At 48.1% G+C, this 14,576-nt stretch overlaps 1 protein-coding gene across 9 annotated transcripts in view; it reads right to left on the bottom strand.

Moving 5' to 3' along the window:
* The window catches only part of Pcbp3 (poly(rC) binding protein 3), a 71,117-nt gene that overhangs the window by 13,772 nt on the left and 42,769 nt on the right, over positions 1–14,576 (bottom strand). For 7 of the 9 annotated variants that reach the window (XM_004631809.3, XM_004631808.2, XM_023715995.1 and 4 more), the window contains 4 exons: positions 11,402–11,533; positions 10,535–10,663; positions 8,042–8,116; positions 5,111–5,152 (listed from right to left, as the gene is read on the bottom strand). In XM_004631809.3, coding sequence (XP_004631866.2) covers positions 5,111–5,152; positions 8,042–8,116; positions 10,535–10,663; positions 11,402–11,533 — 378 coding nt within the window. The remainder of the gene's footprint in view (positions 1–5,110; positions 5,153–8,041; positions 8,117–10,534; positions 10,664–11,401; positions 11,534–14,576) is intronic. The other 2 variants (XM_023715998.1, XM_023715999.1) reach the window with 1 other exon arrangement.

The raw sequence follows: 14,576 nt of genomic DNA, 5'->3' as shown, positions 1-14,576 counted from the left end.
ACCTACTTTCTTTGCTTATCATTCTTTCCTTAAATTCTAGCCTTCCTTCTGGGATAGTTTTTCTTCTCCCAAGGGCCTTCATTATTGTGGGTGTGATGGTCACAGCTGTTTGTCTGCTGATGGGTTTATTTAGGTTCTTGCCTCCTCTTCCCCTTTTAGACAGTCTCACAGTGTAGTTCAGGCTGGCCTTGAGCTTGAGGCAATCCTCCTGCCTCAGCCTCCTGAAAGCTAGAACTACAGGCCTGCACTATCATGCCTTGCCTTTGTTTAGGCTCTTGGAAAATCCTCTTGGGATAGAATCTTGTGCTGACAACCTTTTTTTTTTTTTTTTCTTTTTTTGTATTATACCACCACCTTCTGGCTACTGCTATGGCTAATAAATTAATTACATTCTTCATGGCCGTTCCTCTATAGTATTCTTTATTTTCTGGGATTCCTTCTCAAGGTAAATGTTAGTCTTTGATGTTAGGTGCTTTGATTTTGGTATGTCTGTGATGGGTTTTCTCTGTTATCCTGTTGGGTTTAGCTAGGATTCCTAAGTGAGAGGACTGGTTTCTTTTATTCATTCTGGAGCATTCTGAGGGTATGCCTCAGTCCCCTCTCCATGCTGATGTCTCCTGTGGTATGTTCTTCCCTATCAGGCTTTTTCCAGCATTTCCCACACATTCCTGTGTAGACAAGTCACACTGTCCAGGTCTGTGAACATGAAAATTTGCTCTGCAGGGGCAGCTGAAGGTCTAATGCATCAAACCATACACCTGACTGGCTTGAGGGAAACACCATGCTTTCTTTTGATCCCAGAAGGGAGGGACAGGGAAAGATGCCTGGGCTATTCGGCCTCAGGTATAGCAAGTGGAGCAAGAGGAAGCCTCTCCAGTTGCCCAACTTCAGGAGGAGAGGCCAGAGGCCTAGAGCCCAGGGGCATGGCCATCAGCTGGTTGGCCAAGGACTGAGGTTGGCCAAGGACTTCTTCTTTCACTGTCAACAAGAAGGTTGCTCTCATGTACTTCCCCATAGAGTCATGGAAGGACACACTGAGCCAGCAAGAGGCAAGCCATCCATGGCGACCTGCCCAAAACCCTGCAGTACCTGGAAAGCTGCTCTCTATAGTGACAGGCCTGTGGAGCACACTATAGGTACAGGGTCTGGGTGTGTACCTCCCAGGCTTCCTTTTGCTATGACACATCCCACCTTAGCTTCCCCATTATGCCCCAACAGAGACTAACCTTCCTAGCATGTCCTGGTGCCCTTCTAAGTCAATTGTACTCAATGTTCTCTGTGGCATGCAGGTTGTGTTTTCCCACTCACTGCCCTTCAGCCCTGCTCAGGGACTTTAAAACCTTCCACTTCCTCAGGTGTGAACTGACAGTCCTGAGGCACACTTCATAGGCTATGCAGGCTCAGGTGAGACAGCATTGTGTATAGGAGAGAAAGAGAGAGCGCACAGATATTAATGTCTCTGTGGAAGCTTAAGTGCCATTCTTTCTGTTTTTGTTTGCTTTCAGCACCCTCTTTAAATTGTGGGATGCTAAGTCGCACAGAGATTTGGGAACTGTGAAGGTTAGATAGAAGACTCGAGCATATGAGGATATTTTTGAAGCTCATTACAGTCTCTTGGTTAGGGTGATTTGACCTTATCATGGCCTGAAACAGTATGCATTCAGTAGAGACTGCACTTTGAGCTTGGAACTTTCGCTAGGGTAGTGGTACATGGCCATTACGCTCTGCTACTGGGGAGCAGCAGTGTGCTACAGCTCCTAATCAGCCCCCAATGAACGGAAAGCCAACATCTGACATTGTGCTGTCTTGTTAAGTTAGGAGCTGCTGAATGTTTTTAGCTTATGACAGATTTTTCAGGGTGTGAACCCACTGTAAGCTGAGGGTGTATGTAATTTCCTCTAGGGGAAAGGTTTTCCTTCCTGTGTAACTGTGCTACTGTCTGGAGAGAGCAACGACACAGGGTGCAGGTGCACAGGCTCTGTCCAGGTGCTGTGCCCCTCTCACCTGCTCCTGGGTCTTAGAACTTGGTGCTTTTTCCCCTCTTGCTTGTGAAGTGCACCTCACCTGACCATGGCAAGATGCCAAGGCACATGCACTTTCCAAGGCTGCTCATGGCTATCCAGGAAGCATGACTGTACTTCCTAGGGCACTGTCCCTGGCCTTCCCACCATTCACATTTCTTCATAGCACCTGAGTCCTGCGAGCTCCAGGAGTATCCAGAGGACCTAGCTGTAGCAGCACAGGTAAGCAGCAAGGATGAGTCTCAGCAGGCCAACTTGAAGACACTGCTTAAAACTGAATGTAGGAAATGTGCACATTCTAGTTACTCAGATCTAAAGAATACATCTCTGATGGGCCTGCACAGAAATTAAGCTGTTAAATTATAGTAGCTAGACATTTCAGTTGAAGTAACATTGTAAGCAACTACATTATAACATAAAACAATTTTATTAATTCCTATATGTATGTGAATTCTAAGCAACTGAAGCTTTTAAATTTCTACTAAATACTAAGCTCAGACAAAGACTGTGTCTGACTTATTAGCTGTGTCATTAAACAATTATTCTATTCTTGTTTTATGTGGATTATTCTAGGGATTGCCAAGGTCCTCAGTTCTATGTGTCTGAAAGGAAGACACTTTCGGAGGTCCCACTCTGCTCACAAGTCACACACTACTGCTATAGGACAGAGTCACTTCCACAGGAAGCCACTTCATGATAGTCACCGAGGTCCCATTCCCACTCCTGCTGCTCTGACAGATCCACACACGGCAGAAGCTCCCAGTTTTAGGTCAAGAGGCTGGTAGGTTATGTGTTTGGCCAGGGCCTAGAATGCTGTGCTTACATGGAGGAAGGAACACAGACAGGAGAGCCCCAAAGCCTCGATTGTAGATACACTAGTTCCACTCAGGAGAGCAGCCCTCATGACCTAGTTACCTGCATACCCCTTCATCACTTGGTTTCAGTGTAGGAGTCACATAGGGACAGACATCCCAACCACGGCCCAGCCCCAAGTATCTCAGATTTTTTTTTTTTTGGTGGAACCGGGGATTGAACTCAGGCCCTTGTGCTTGCCAGGGAAATGCTTATTCTACTGAGCCATCTCCCTAGCCCTCAGTATCTCAGATCTTACAACACATAGTGATGATGATTTAAAAGTTAGCTATGTTACTAATCTGAAACAAAGAACCTAAAAACTACCCATTACAGAAACACTGAGAAAAGTCACATGGAAAGGATGAAAACAGCCAATAGACACAAACACCAACCAAGGAACCAACCCAAACCTCTCATTCTCATGGGGCCTGCACCCCAGCCTCTGCGACTCAGGGCAGAAATACTGTTCCAGAACAAGCATATACACCTCCAGAGGATGAGTGAATGCCTCAGGCTCTGTCACAGGAAGCCCACTGGTTTGCTGAATGGTTCCTGCAGGCCTGCAGGTCCCATTTTGAAGCCACTGTTTTTGAAGGAGACAGGCTTCATCTTCATCTATCAGCACCCCTTCAGCAGAGACAGACTGCTGTTCATGCATGTTAGGACATCACTGTGTTCAAATAGTCAGGCTTTGGAACCTGTCCATGTCTAGGACAGCCCTGCCCAGCATGCTATGAAGATTAACCATCCTGTAAGCCAGGCTCTGACCCCACCTGTCACCATGGCCATCCTCAGTGCCCCAGCCTTCCTGGCACAAGCAGTACCAGCTCCTAGCATCTGAATGAACCATGAAAAACCATGGAGAACCATGGCAGGTGCCCACAGCTCATCTCCCACATGACCCAGGCTGATGTGTCTATGGTCAACCACCTGAGAATGAGACACTGTGGGTTCAGAGATACTGTAGAACTGTCCAAGGACTGAAACCAGAAGCCATTAATTATGGCCTCTGGTGTGACTGTGGGTGGAAGGAACTTTCCTTAACTGTGTTTCTCTATTATTTGATTTGTGTGTTATTGCCATTTTAAAGGGGAAAATGTTATTTGTTTTCTATGCAAAAGAAAAATTTCCTGCAATAGTAGTGAACTGTGTCTCTATTTCAAATATTTATTTAGTGTTAGTTAAGTCCTGATCACACTTCATCCAGGTGAGTGTTTCTTTTCTGCCTGCCTCAAAAACAAATGGTCAGTGTGGCCTGAAAACTGGCAGGCATGGCGGGACCTCCTTGGGCCCTAGTGCTCAGTATCAGGACACAGAATAGAAGCAATGCAGGGCCCTTCAGAGGAGCTGCCAAACATGGCAAACATTCACAGTGGCTTACAAAGGAAAGCATCTCAGGACCAACTGGCAGCATGCATTAGCTTCCCTACCTGGTTGACTTGCTTTCTCCCTAACCCCTTTCCTTGGCACAGCCATTCACCACCTTGTCTCTAATGACCTCTCGAGTGCCCTCTTGCTCAAGGCTGACACCCCTCACCCCTTTGAGCCCTAGTACCTCCTACTACACCCAGGAGCACAAGGAGCAGCTACATGAGGTTCAAGAGGCAGGTGAGGATTAACCTCCTGATGGGTCCTTTAGGATGAGGTCATCTCCTGCAACATGAATCCTACACTCAGACCAGACCCTGGCCATATGCAGCATGACAGGCCCAGATTCAATGGCCCAGGAAGAAACCCAGAACGCCTGTGTGCCCATGCAGCATCTCACTAGCTCTGAAAGGAGAGTGGACCTGTATGGTAGTCAGCACTTTCATCTCTGCACAGGAGCACTTAGTGCTTCAACATGAGCTCTGAGGGGGAGTTCTGCTTCCCAGGCACTGAGATGCTCTCCTCAAGCAGCATTAGAAGGCTTAACTTCTCAAGGACACAGGTGGCTTCAGCAGGGCAGGGACAAGCACCATCTGCCAAGAACTTGAGGCCTATTGATGGGAGGGAGGCCCTGAACTGCAACAGACCCTCCAAACAATTTGACATCAGGCCAAGTCCTCAACACAAGCAGAATTAGTGCTAAGAGGTTAAGAGGTTATCAAGGTCATATGGATACAACACATCAGGAACACTGAGAAAATGGATTAATATTATTGTGTAATATTAATATTAGTAGAATTAAACAGCAGCATGCAGGTGTACACAATAATAAGAGAGGGTGGAAAGGAGACAAAGTGAAAACTCACATCCGGGTGGGGGATGGCATACTGTCCCTGGATCGTGTAGGCCTGGGGAGAGAGAGAGAGAGAGAGACCTTCAGCTCATGATATGGTGGAATGTCATCTTGTCACCTACTGGCAATCCTCTCCTGCATGACAAGGACCCTCTGGTACCAACTCTCTCTCTTTCTCTTACATATGCATGTCCACTTGCCCCACTTGCTTGGGAAAAAGGGTGAATCTCTTAGGGCTGGTGCCCAAGAGACCCCTGGGTGAGTGTGCCCCAGGAGTAATCACCCTGACTCTGAGCTGTGGCAGGCTGTGTGCCAGGCCAGTGGGAGGGACGGGACTGGTCAGGTCTGGATGCTCCTGATCCTTATTTTCTCAGCTTTCTTAAAAGACAAAAAAAATGGTCTGTTTGGACCCTAGAAAGAGGTCCACTGATTATTTATCAGTCACCAAAGTAAAGTCTTTACTCCAAGAGAACCAAACAAAAAAAGAAAGCTTTAATAGGTAACCCAAGCCAGTTTTGCAAAAGCAAGACTCAGTAAAATCATGGCTCTAAGTTAGTCACAGGTTTGACCCAATTTGCTCCTTTCTTATAAATCTTCATTGCATCCACTGAAGGTGGGTGAGGTACCTCTTTTGGAGGATCAGTTGGGGTTCTCTTTATTCCTTAGGTTTAATTATTTCCCATTTCAAATCTGTACTTGGGCTGGCTGGACTGTCTACCCTGTGGGCTTTCTAACCCCTTGCTCACTTAGAAGCTCCAGTGGACAGCACAGCCCTACAGGTACCTTCTGCTAAGGTGCCTTCCAGGGATGCAAGAGCTCCCACTGGACAACATACAACCACATAGAGTCAAGGGAGAGCTGTCAGGGCTGAGCATGGGTGCCACAGGCCTGGTGGGGGGCTGTGTGAATCCTATGCCTTTCCAATCTAAAGGCTCCAATATGAAACTCACTCATTCCATAGTCAGGCTCCCTGGCCACCTTACAGGGACATTTCAGGAGGCAAGGTGTCCCTTCAGTCCTACCCATCTGCTGAGTTTTTATCATAAGCAGGCTTACCCCAGGGCTAACCCAGCATATGGCCGGAACCCAGCTGCAGCCCAGCCTGGGGGAGGAGAACCTGAGAGGCCCCACTCTGGGCTTGCCCCAGGGCATTAGGAGAGGAAGTAAATGAATCTTATCAGATACAGTGAAGCCTTTGATAAAAGAGCCCCACTCTCTGCAGAAACAGAGTCGGGAGACCCAGCCTCAGCTTTGTGAAGTTGCTGCCAGGGGTGTATATCCGTGTCACATGATGTCTATATGGGCCTTGCTATTGGCATGCTTGGGGCCTGTTGGCCCCTCAGCCCTGCAGCTCTGAGTTCAGCTCTGGTAATGGCTTAACCTGGACTGTCAACTATCCTGACAGCTCTCTCTTGCTGCCTTACATTTGTATCTTCTTCCTGTGCCCTCCTTGGCAGCTCTGACTTCTTCAGGAGCAATGCCTGGCTGGTCTCTTCTGAAGTCTGTGGTCTCCTTGCACCCTACCTCTGGGGAGCTGTGTGTCTGATCCTGGCAAGGCTGGGCCATGACTATACCTTCATTCTAAGTTTGCCTTTGGCTCTCTCATGAGACTCTGGTCCACGGCATAGTCAAGACCATCACCAGCCAGACTATCCCATGATGGTTGCCTAAAAAGGTAAACACTTCAATGATAGCCTCAGGGACAAATACCCCTGGCACAGTGACTTATTACTGACTAGAATGCAGGGGTAGGTGGAGGTGTGGGGATCACTGGCTGGAGTCTCCTGTGCAGTTGGGGCTGGGACCCAGCCTTGCAGTGTGATAGACTCATTTGCTGTATAGTGTCACCTTCCCTTTGCCTGAACGCCATGCTTTGCCTCATGATGTCACCATGGGTTTGTTTAAACCCTGAGATGGTATCTGCAGTTCCTGACCTGCCAATAGCATGAGCTTGAGGAAGCAAGGAGAGGAGCTGGCCCAGTACTTGCAGCCATGTGACCTGTGCTCTCTAAGGTTAGGGCAGGCCTATGAGGCTGAAAAGCCTCATGCCTGGCTGAGCCTGGCTTTCCACTCTGTAAATAGCTGTTCTGTATGGACAGCTCTGTGAGCTTAGTGCACAGGGGCTCCCATCAGTAGAGAGGCAATCAGCGTGGCCACCAGGAACATCTTGTCCCTTGCCATAAAGATGAGCCTGGGCATTGGTAGGGTGGGAGAAAAAGCTCCCTTCCCTCTGTCTAAGGAGGATTCAGTTATAAGATCTGATAAGATTCCTTTACACAGAGAGTAAAAACGTAAGAAGAAGCTTTCTTTGCCTTTTTCTTTCTTTTTAATGATAATGTAGAACCTTACACCCACTCCTCCCTTGTTAAGTCACCAGTGAGTGTTTCCATCTCAACTCTCCCTTGGACGAAGACACACACTGCACCAGCTGGACACAGAGCTTTGCTGGGCCAACCCTGGCTGGTATTTGGTTGTCCATGTGGATAGGCTGCAGAGACTCGGAACAGCCCCATCACAATATGCCAGACCTAAGCTTCCCTTCTCATGTCTGTACTCTGGTTGTGGTATGTTGTGGGCCTCAAAATGGAATGTGCATTTAGGAGAAAGCAGGATACCACTTCTCACAAGTCTCATGGCTTCCAACTTGAGGCCTAAAGTCATATAGGATGCTCCTGGCTTTCTTGGAGCTACTCTGGAATATCCTGGTGCTAGCTTTATGTGGTGCTGCCCAGGGGACAGAACTCAGACAGACATTTAAGGGACCTGTGGCTCTCTGTCTCCCACCACCCCACTGCCTGGGTTGGCTGGGAGCTCTGTGTCCAGCGGTCGTGGGAGACGTGCACGTGAGAAGGCGAGAAAACCTGAGTGCACTAACGGGCAGCGGCGGGTGCTGCAGTAAAAGGCTGAGGTTGGCAGTGGAGGCCGCGAGTGGGTCGGCTCTTACCTGACCACCTGCAAAAATGACAGGGGTGGAGGCGGGCTTTGGGCGGTAGGGAATGGTGGCACCTTTCGGTGGGGACTAGGAAAAGGGACAGGAGAGGGAGAGAGAATGTTAGAGCAGCCTTGCTGCTGGCCACAGGCTGCCTTCCCGAGCCCATCCCTTTGCAAAGCCCCCCCACCCCAGAGGTGGCCCTGGTGGGGGCTGCATGGGCCACAACAGTGTGGGGAAGGCCCTTGTGCCCACACACAATTAGCACCGTGTAACCTACATTCTCACACTCACAGGACGCTGTGGCTCTGTGGCAGTGTGGAGTGTCTATCCAGAGAAGCCAACCAGTGGGGGCTACCAGAGAGGCCAACCAGGGGACAATGGCTGCTGAGGATGGCTCTGCAGTGCTCATTCTCACTGGCTGGTCTCTTCCTCCCAATGCAGCCCCTTGGGAACTGTGAGGCACATGGCACCTACAAGGCTGTGCAAGTCTGTCAGCCCAGCATCTTCTGACAGAAACACTCATGATGTCCTGGAAAAAGCTCAGCCTTGCACACAGCCTGCTGTGGAAACAGAAGTCTAATAGCTCCTGTGGGCCCACAATGACTGTCAGTAGAGATTGCAACAGGCAAGTTAGAAGTAGTGATTTCACATTTTAAAAAGCTTGGAGATGCCAAGTGAGGTATTAAGTCATGATAAGGTTTGCTATAATTTTCCTTGGTTATTCTGTGTCCAAGTTGAGGAATTCTTATTCTAGGTGAATTTCATTCTTGGGTGCCAGCATTCTCCCTGAGCTCCTCTCTATGGTTAGAGGTGAGCAACCCTTCCGTTGTTCTGTGTGGTCCTGTCTTGTGACTGCTGGGGAAATGGTTTCAGCCTGAGGAACACCCAAAGCACAGTCTAGCCACGGGCAGTTCTAGGCTGCAGCCTACTCAAGCCCACAGTGTGACTGGACAGATCTTCACACTGGAAACCTCATGGTGATAGATCATGTCCACAGGGCAGGTGGCAACAAGATACAGCCCAGTCATTGTGATGACCTCACTGTGGAGGGGACAGGCTTTGGAGTGGGTCTGAACTGTGTGTAGGGTCTGCTGGATCTCAGGGAAGCCCATCTTCTGCATTCTGGGCCTTCAACAAATGTCTTGGAGTGCTTCTGTGCAGATGGGGCCCACTGAGAGTTCATAGCCAGACCTGGGGTTTGTCATGGAAGGAACACACTCAGTGCACCAGAGTTGACCCCTGCATGTGCCCATACTGCCTCCCTTTCCAAGTCCTTCCAGACTCCAGCTTTTACCTCTGCTCCAGAGTGTGACCCAGTGTGTGACTTAGCTGTGCTGATCCTGAGGCACCCAGGGGCAATGACTTATTGCCAAGTCCTGTTCTTACCCACAGAGGACAGATTCTCTGAGCTTGGGACACTGATATCCCAAGAGTGGGCAGGGCATCTTGGCAGGGCTCACCCAGGCCTCATCTGTCATGGGGCAGCCCTTTCATAACTTTGGAGGTTTGAGGTACACCCCATAAGCAAGCTCAAAGGGAGCTGACAAGAAATTTTGGTTTAGGAGATTGAACCTAGGGCTTTTGCGCTGAGCTGCGTCCCTGGCCCTTCTTTACTTTAAATTTTGAGACAGGGTCTCACTAAATTGCCACACTGCCCAGGCTGAGCTTGAATTTGTGATCCTCCTGCCTCAGCCTTTTAGTTTGATGGAATTATAGGTGTGCACCACCATGCCTACTAGAATGAAGGTCTTTAAACTATCTTTTGCTTACTTTTCCAATTACTCTTCAGGTAGAAGTGGGCTCATCTGTTTTCCCATGAGGTGAACCTTCCTTGCCTGGTGAGATGGCTTTGCCCCATTTTTGGGTGCTGTATGTTATGACCAAGAGCAGGACAGCCTTGCTAGGCTGATATCCATGGCTACATCTTACAGCAGGAATGTGAATAGGGCCATGAATTTTGCTGCCATGAGTTTAAATTTCAAGGTTTTTCCTCTCCAGTGTGGACAAGCTACTCTTGCCAGCTGCACTATCTTTGCTTCTGTCCCCTCCTCTGTGCCACTTTGTGGCATCCCTGTGGTCTGTCCTGAGTCCACCTGAACCTTGGTGAGGGACCACCTGGATGTTCTCCCACCTCTTCCCCACTGCCTCCAGGTAGGGTGGTACCACTCCTCAGGCTGACTCTTCTTAAAACCTTTGTCAGGACCAGAGCTTCTTATCCAGCTCCAAGACAAGGGAAAGCTCATTTAACCCAAATCTCTTGCCACTGCTAGAGTAGATAGTGGCCTGGGCCAGATGCTGCCAGCCCCTCCCTGGATGCCTAATTACTAGGTGGCTCCCCTCCAACAGCCTGGGAGTCACCTGCTCCTAATGTATGACCAACTGTGAATCTTCAGGACAAGCGAAGTGCCAGTGCCTGTGATGATGCTAGGTAGCCACACTCAGTGAGCGTAGCATGAGTGAAGGGCAGCTGGTGACATCTGCCAGCTCCCAATGTGCAGACTATACCTCCAGCATGACCACACAAATCTGCTTGACGCACTGGATGATGGCATCTGGTGTCCCTGAGATGGTCACCGCCCGCTCTGTGGAGTTGGGTAGCATGTCTCCTGCTACCTGGACCTGGGCACCTGTGGACTGGTGAGAAGAGACATCGGGAAGGGAACGACAGAGAGGGCAGGAGAGTGCATAGGATGAACAGCACCTCCTGAATCTTTGGGAAGGTCCAAATTACAGAGAATCCTCCATAGAAACTGCACCCACCCCCCATATTTTCCTATCACTTTCCCTCCACATTCACTGGATGCTGGCACCCCATCTTCTGCATGTCCCCTTTAGGGTACCATGCTCCACCAAGGGGTATCTGCAGGGAAATGGAATTGTTTATTCCAAATACAAGAATTTTATCTCTTCTGTATAATCCCTGGCTATAGAGAAAAGTAGATTCCATGGGAAAAGGAATGGGAAAGGGTACTGTCTCCTGGGTAAGTGAAGAAAGAACTTCGCCTTCTTTAAGCCAGAAGCCTGTAAGTATCAATCACACCATGGCAGGCTGATTGATATTGTTCCAGGGGCAAGGAAGGCACCAGGTAGGAACAGAAAGCAGGCCTGGGTGTAGCTAAAACCACTGTCTCGTGAGAACCCCCAACAGGGCCATCCCATATAACGATATGGTGCTGGCCTGTGACCATGGTCAGGTCCCCATATTCTACCTTTCACTCACTTACTAGATTATCTGTCCCTGTCTTATATAAGCTCCAGGAGAGCATGGCCAGTGTCAGCACATGCAGACCTTTAAGGGATATGCTATGATGCCCAGGCCACTGCAGCCACTGGGACTGTCCACCCCACCCTGGGCTGGGAGCATCTTGGTACCTCCCTGATCTCTTTGATCTTGGATCCACCTTTGCCGATCAGGGACCCACACTGGCTGGCTGGGACCACCAGCCTCAGTGTCACCGGGGGTTTGCTGGTGGCAGGGCTGTTACTCATGGAGTTAATGATATCCTAGAGAAGAAAAGACACATGTTGGCCACTGGCTGGTGAGTGCGGCTGCAGGGCTTGAGGGCATCTGGAGATGTACATATAGTACCCCACCCCCACCAGCCCTGGTGCACTCTCTGTACTATAGACAGAGCTCTTGGAGCCCTTACACTCATGCAGAATCTCTGCAGAGGTCAGGCTGGTAGTCACAGATCTTCAAGACTAGGGAAGGTTTGAGAGATCATGGAGATGTTGGGAAGATCCTTGCAGGTGTAGGCCAATGCAATTTGAGGTAAGGGCAAGGAGAGACCAACAGGGGGCTGGATCACCAGAAGCAGGGATGAGGATATAGCTCAGACCCCAGTCTGTCTCTGTCTTTGTCTGTCTCTTTTTCCCTTCCTTCCACCCTCTTGCATCTCTGCTATGAGGTGAACGGTATTGCTGCTATCATATTGTACTGCCGTGATCCCCCCAACCAGAGACCTAAAAGTATGGTTCTGCTCGATGGTGGACAGAAATATCCAAAACTAAGAGCCAGAATAAGTTTTTTATCTGTAATTTGATTTCTCTCAAGTAGTTTTACAGCAAGAGAAAGCTGATTAACATAACCAATTCTGAAGCTTCTCCATATCATCAGGTATTGTCACAGCTGCATCCCTACTTCTTGGAATCAATTTTGATGCAGCTGTGACAACACCTGATGATATGGAAAAGCTTCAGAATTGATTTACAGGAAGTTTGGAGAAGTGAGGTAGAGAAAGCTTAGAATGCTGTGAGCAGAGCTTAATGGGCAATCCTGGCCTAAGTACAGAAGACTAGAATGCTTATAGGAATGTGGACAGCAAAGGACAGGCTCAGGAAGCTTCAGATGGAAATAAGTACTCTCCTGGAAATTGGACTAAGAGCCACCTGTAAAACATTGAAAAGAACTTGCCTACATTTTGTCTACGGGGTAAGATTTTGTGGGTGGGTGATTTTAAAGGTAATAGACTAGTTTATCTGGTGAAGGAAATTTCAATGAAGCATTGCACTGAGGCAGCAGCATAGGTATTACTTACCCATAAGCTGGCTGCTTATTTTGCTAAATTTACAGTGAGAATCAAGAGCAAAAATCAGAGCAGAAAGATTTGAAAAACTTCAGTTTGTCCAGAAAAGGAGTATGCTTAAAGTTTTAGTGAAAAGGGGTATAGGTACTGAACAGTTAGCACAATTACACAGAAGTCAAGTACTTTGCCCTCGAAAATAGAAAAGATGTCTAGAGGGAATTTCTTTTTCTTTTTCTTTTTCTTTTTTTTTGCAGAACCAGGGATTGAACTCAGGTCCTTGCGCTTACCAGGGAAGCACTTATTCTACTGAGCCATTTCCCCAGGAGGGAATTTCAGAATTGCCAAGATCATAGCCATCATAAGCTCAAGATGTAGAAATGCTCACTACAGACTCTCCAGGGCATAGCACAGTTTTTTGAGAAAAGTACTACAAAATACCCTGACTAAGACTGCCCAAGCCAGCAAAGCACTCAAGGCAACTACAGCCATGGTTTAAATAAGCCCAGATATACCTCACACTGGGGGCAGATTTTGATACTGTCCATGATGCTAGTATTGTAGGCATACAGAATGCAAGAATTATGGGGTTATGGAGTGTTCCATTAGATTTCAAAGGAAAGCCTTGGAGGCCAGACAGTGTATGACAGTGGCAAGGTCAGAGTTCATGTCATCAGCCTGTGAGAGGGTGATGTGTGAAACTGTGGAAATGAAGCTTCAGCTTCAGTGGAGACTCTAGGAAGGTGAAAATGCCATTAATATGGGTTGTCTGCCACGGAAAGCTACAGGCAGTGAGCAAGGCAACCTGAGAGTGGCCACAGGGGTTGTCATCAGTAAGGCCATGGAATAGGGCTGCCCAAGTCCCTTGGAGGTCATATGATGCTGTGCATATGGGACCTCAATGCTGGACAAGAAGCTACAGGATTTAATGTTTGCCCTACTGAGTTTTGGCCCAATCCTTTATTATTTCCCTATTCCTTCCTTTTAAAATGGGAACATTTACCTCATGCCACTGTCTCTTGGAAGTTTTGTTAACACCTCCAGGAGAGAGGTGGTTCACAGTAGAGTTTACCTTAAGTCTCAGAGAAGATTCTAGACTTGGACTTTTGGGATTCTTAGAGATGGGCTCAATACATTTTAAACTGTGAGATGGACATGAGCCTGTAGGGGTAATGGACAGAATGCTATTGTTTGTATCCAGAATGTCCCCAAAGGGTGTATGTGGTAAAGACTTGATTCCTAGATTGGCTCTACTGGGAAGTACCTACTTTTGGGGCTTTGCAGAGGTTTTTAGTCACTGGGACCCACACCCTCAAAGGAGACTGTAGGATCTCAGTCTCTTACTCTTTTGCATTTTTGTGGCTCAGCCGTGAGAAGGATTTTGCTAGACCATGTGTCCAGCCATGATGTCCTACCCACCAAAAGCCTAAAAGCAATGGTTCACCAACAAAGGATTAGAAACTTCAGAACTGTGGGCCCAAATAACCATTTCCCATTTCTCTTTATAAGTTTATTTGGCTGGCACATCCCTCCTCTTACCTTCAATAAGTCCCTGGTTGTCATCTACTCATAAAGGCCCCTTGATTTTTTTTTTTCTTTTTACTTAATGATAGCTGTCAAGGTGGAACATACTCCTTCTTCCAGGCAGTGTCCACTCCCCTCAATTTCACTAATGCCTGGCTATGCCATTGGTCACCAGAGCTCATGGGTAATAGCCTCTGATAATTCTGGTCTCATCCACAGAGATGCTAGGAAATTGCAGTGGATGGGTTGAACTGAAATGGGCAACTGACCCTCCACAAATCTACCTGTGACCTGTGACTTTGCTAGTTTTTCTTCCTTCTAAGCAAATAACCAACTATTAACACATTTACAAGAGGGCAATAATTTATAAATCTTGCTACCAGGAGGCTCAGATCTGAATTTGATTGTTTCTGCTGGCTTGAGCCATCAATAGTACATCCATGACTGTCCTATCAGGTGGCTTGTAATCCTTCTCTAAGGGCCTCTGATTATAGTAATGT

The sequence above is a fragment of the Octodon degus genome, unplaced genomic scaffold, assembly GCF_000260255.1.
Source record: "Octodon degus isolate 3935 unplaced genomic scaffold, OctDeg1.0 scaffold00045, whole genome shotgun sequence".
Taxonomy (NCBI): domain Eukaryota; kingdom Metazoa; phylum Chordata; class Mammalia; order Rodentia; family Octodontidae; genus Octodon; species Octodon degus.
The sequence above is the reverse complement of the archived record's forward strand: the minus strand, read 5'-3'. Positions and strand labels throughout refer to the sequence as shown.